Source organism: Rhopalosiphum padi, chromosome 3, assembly GCF_020882245.1.
Source record: "Rhopalosiphum padi isolate XX-2018 chromosome 3, ASM2088224v1, whole genome shotgun sequence".
NCBI classification, from domain to species: domain Eukaryota; kingdom Metazoa; phylum Arthropoda; class Insecta; order Hemiptera; family Aphididae; genus Rhopalosiphum; species Rhopalosiphum padi.
The window spans coordinates 21605473-21609492 of NC_083599.1; the positions used below are offsets into that span (position 1 = coordinate 21605473).

Genomic DNA, 4020 nt, shown 5'->3' on the forward strand with positions numbered 1-4020 from the left:
ATACTGTAGTGCATAATATTATACAGCTTATGACCGGATTTTGGATATAATATAATAGCTTTTCTAAGTCTCATCGTGTTGCACTCGATAATTCGTTAAACTAAACAGTGTGAAATGTCCATACTGTATTGCATAAAAAAAATATTGTTATAAATACACGATAAAATCCATTCAACTAAATATACTAATTTTTCAAATCATTTTTTTTGTTTTAAAAATAGTTTTTACTATGGTTGTTAGCCGTTGGGTTTCTTTTTGTTTTAAGGCATTACTTTGCTTAATTATTGTTGTTGTCTGTACCAACGAGTCTATTACCTAGATTGTCGTCGGACACACGGTCCTCCGGAACCTTGTGAGGGATAGGTAACACTTTTTGTAGAAATGAGTATAACTAACGGTATAAATATTACGATATATATATTTAACGTATAAATAATAATTGCACGCGACCACGAGCGTGTAGCGAAGTAAGGGGAGGGCGGGGAACACCGCTCTGAGGGAACACTCGTTGCTGGGCGGAACTGCCTGGGACTTGCTGAACTGCGGTTGATCTTTGATTGAAGGCGGAGCTGCTATATCTCGGAACTGAAGACTTCAGGAACACGTGGATCGGGGAGCACCGGAACGTCGCGCACGCGAATCAACGTCGTATCGACACTCGCACGTTAAATAACGTTTTCGATCGAGAGCTCGATGCGATCGTATCGTGAAATCGAACAGATTTATAATATGCTGATAGAGCAATATCGACGGAGCAAACTTGTGATGCGAGCACACCTTTTAACAACAATATGGCCGTCAACACGGGAGCACGTGGATTTACGCAACGGCGAACGGAACAGAACAAACGTAAACGGACGACAGCGCATTCGATCGGGAGCGCGATGGTTTCATGCGGTTAAGCAAATCAGATTGTAATATGCTAATAACAGCGACAAAGGAACAATCTTGTGGTGTGAGCACACTTTTCGCAACAAGATGGCCGCTAACGTGGGAGCACACGGGTTTGACGTAACGGCGAACGGAACAGAACAAACGTAAACGGACGACAGCGACCGTTGGCGGCGGCGTATGCGTCGTTGCCCGAACCAGGGCGACGTACACGTCAGGGGTGCCAACTTCGCGGGTGACCGAGCGTGGTCACTTATCAGACCCCTGTCCAAGACCGGCGGTAATCAGTCTTGGACAAAAGGATCGAACATACTCCCCCTTGCAAGGACCCGTTTTCTTGCAAAGCGAGTTCGATTTTTCGGAGCTGAAAGGTGGGCTATTGAGCCGGTGTACGGAGCAGTAAGGGCGGAGCAGCTTGAGCAGGTGAACGGAGCAGTTGAGCGGAGCAGCTTGAGCAGGTGGACAGAGCAGTCGCGCTTATGAACGGAGCAGTTACCAACAGAGCGATGAACGGGATTTAACAAAGGGACAACATTGGTCGTTGACCATCACAATATTAATAGAACAATCAATATAACAATCAATAAATATAAAATATTAAATAAACATAAACTAATATATATGTTTGAGCATGAGCATAGGAACGAACGTTAATTATCACAAGTTCAATAGGAACTATAACATTATTTTTTTTTTTAAATATAAATACATATTATAATACAATATATAAAAACAACCATTGCTCATTAAACAATCTTAATACCTAAAAAACTAACATCTACCACTACCAAGATCCCGGAGGCCGAGCAGCCGACGAGATCCATGGTAGCAGAGGTGATGGAACCACCGATGAGCAACAACACCACGAACATAGTCATAGCAAAATAGGTATATAAGGTGTAAATAAGAATAGATTCAACATTTTGTCTACGGATCAGTAGGCAAAGGCACCAGCTTAACTACTGGTCTAGTAAATACCCCTTGACTAGTGAGTACTTTAGCTACACGTACTATTTGGTCTGGTCCCGGGTACACTTCAACAATTCTACCTAAGGGCCAGGAGAGTGGCGGAGCGTCGCCAGTTTTCACTACAACCATAGTACCTACTTTCAGGTTGTCACCTGACTTGACCCACTTTTCACGAGCTTGAAGAGTGTTCAAGTATTCTTGCGACCAACGACGCCAGAACGAACGGAACGACTGCTGGATGAGCTTCCAGCGAGTCTGGACTGATCTTTGCGCATCAGGAACATCTGATTCTGGTATCGCAAGCAACGGTCTACCAATCAGGAAGTGGCCCGGAGTCAAACATTCCAGGTCATTCGGATCAGAAGAAACGGGAACGAGCGGACGAGAATTCAAGGCGGCTTCTACCCTACACAGCACAGTAGAAAACTCTTCTAACGTCCAAATCTGAGACGTCATCGTACGTAAAAGCAACGACTTAGCCGACTTCACGGCGGCTTCCCAAATTCCACCAAAATGGGGAGCACCAGGGGGATTGAAATGCCACTCGCACGGCAAATGACCTGAGATCCTATCTCTTTGGTCTGGGTGGTTGATCAACCGACGTAACTGCTTAGCTGCACCAACAAAATTAGTGCCACAGTCTGAATAAATAGACGAAGGTAGGCCACGACGAGCAACGAACCTATCCAACGTCAACAAAAACGCATCTGTCGACAGAGCAGTAACCGACTCCAAATGTACCGCTTTGGTGGTCATGCAGACAAAAACAGCTATATATACTTTGCAGATACGAGCCTTACGGAGACTTAGCTCTTTCATCTGCAGAGGTCCCGCATAGTCAACGCCGACAACAGAGAACGGATGAGCTTCCTGAACTCGGAACCCTGGCAGATCTGCCATCTGAGGTTGAGGGTTGACTGTTGCTACTCGCACGCAGACAGTACATTTTCGGATCACGCGATGAACAATCAAACGAATGTTAACGATCCAGAATCGTCTCGATATTATTGCTGTAAGCAACCGAGGACTAGCATGACAGGCATAACGATGCCAGTGTCCAGCAATGAGCATTGCAAGATGCGATTCTTTGGGAATTAACATAGGATGAACTCTACGCTGAGACAAACTCGAATTGTTAAGCCGACCTCCTACACGGACTACTCCGACAGAGTCTATGAAAGGGGAAAGACGAGCCAGCGACCTATGTTTAATCTCTTCACCCTTGGTTAAGCACTCAACCAATTCACGCAAGAAGCACACCTGTGCACATTTGACAACAGCAATCAGGGCAGCATCTAACTCAGACTGCTGCAGAAAACCAGATTGGACCTCCTTCCCTCGACACCTGAACACGAAACGACGTAGTCGAGCTACTACTCGGATCATGTTGTCAAACGAAGAAAATCGAGCAAACCATTCCGACGGAGATTGAACTTGTGTCAGCAAACACACCGGCTTGACTTCCGGTAGCTGATCTAATGCTAGACTTACGACTCCCTTAGGCCAACTTTCTACTGATGTTGCCAAAAACGCAGGTCCTTTCCAGTAAATAGCTGACTTTACAAGATCTGAAGGACGGAGACCCCTAGAACAACAATCAGCTGGATTTTCGTCTGAGCTGACATGAGACCACTGACAATCGGGAACGGTTGACTTGATCTGGTGAACTCTGTTTGACACGAATGTCTTGAACGAAGAATGAGGGTTACTCAACCATGCGAGCACAATGGTTGAATCCGACCACGCAAACACTTCATTAATCACCAACTGGTTCTCTAAAATCCGTTTCAATCTGCACAGCCACAGCGCTAACAGCACTGCTCCACAAAGTTCTAATCTCGGGATCGTCACGGCCTTCATTGGGGCTAACTTGGTCTTGGACCCAATAAGATACAAGTGCGTACCTCCTGACGGATCAGTCACACGAAGGTAAACAACAGCAGCATATCCTCTTTCTGAAGCGTCACAGAAACCACACAACTCATAACTGCATCCGGCAGAGCAACCGATGTAGCGAGGGATCTTGATCCCCGTGAGCCATCCCAGCGAGTGATAAAAATCAGTCCACTCTTCAGCTAAATCTGACGGAAGCTGATCATCCCATCCGATATGTGCGAGCCACACACGCTGCATAATCGCCTTAGCATAAAAGATCGACGG

The 4020-nt window shown here is 45.7% G+C and overlaps 1 protein-coding gene across 1 annotated transcript; it reads right to left on the reverse strand.

Annotated features, from left to right (window-relative positions):
* Positions 1-400: 400 nt before the first annotated feature.
* LOC132927049 (uncharacterized) lies at positions 401-2934 on the reverse strand. Its single transcript, XM_060991501.1, has one exon. It carries the CDS (start codon positions 2929-2931, stop codon positions 1819-1821), a length of 1113 nt encoding a protein of 370 aa, XP_060847484.1. The 5' UTR covers positions 2932-2934; the 3' UTR covers positions 401-1818.
* Between the last annotated feature and the right edge of the window lie 1086 nt (positions 2935-4020).

Excerpts from the sequence above, each read along its gene's own strand:
- LOC132927049 (XM_060991501.1), bottom strand. The coding sequence starts at position 2,931 with ATGCTCATTGCTGGACACTGGCATCGTTATGCCTGTCATGCTAGTCCT.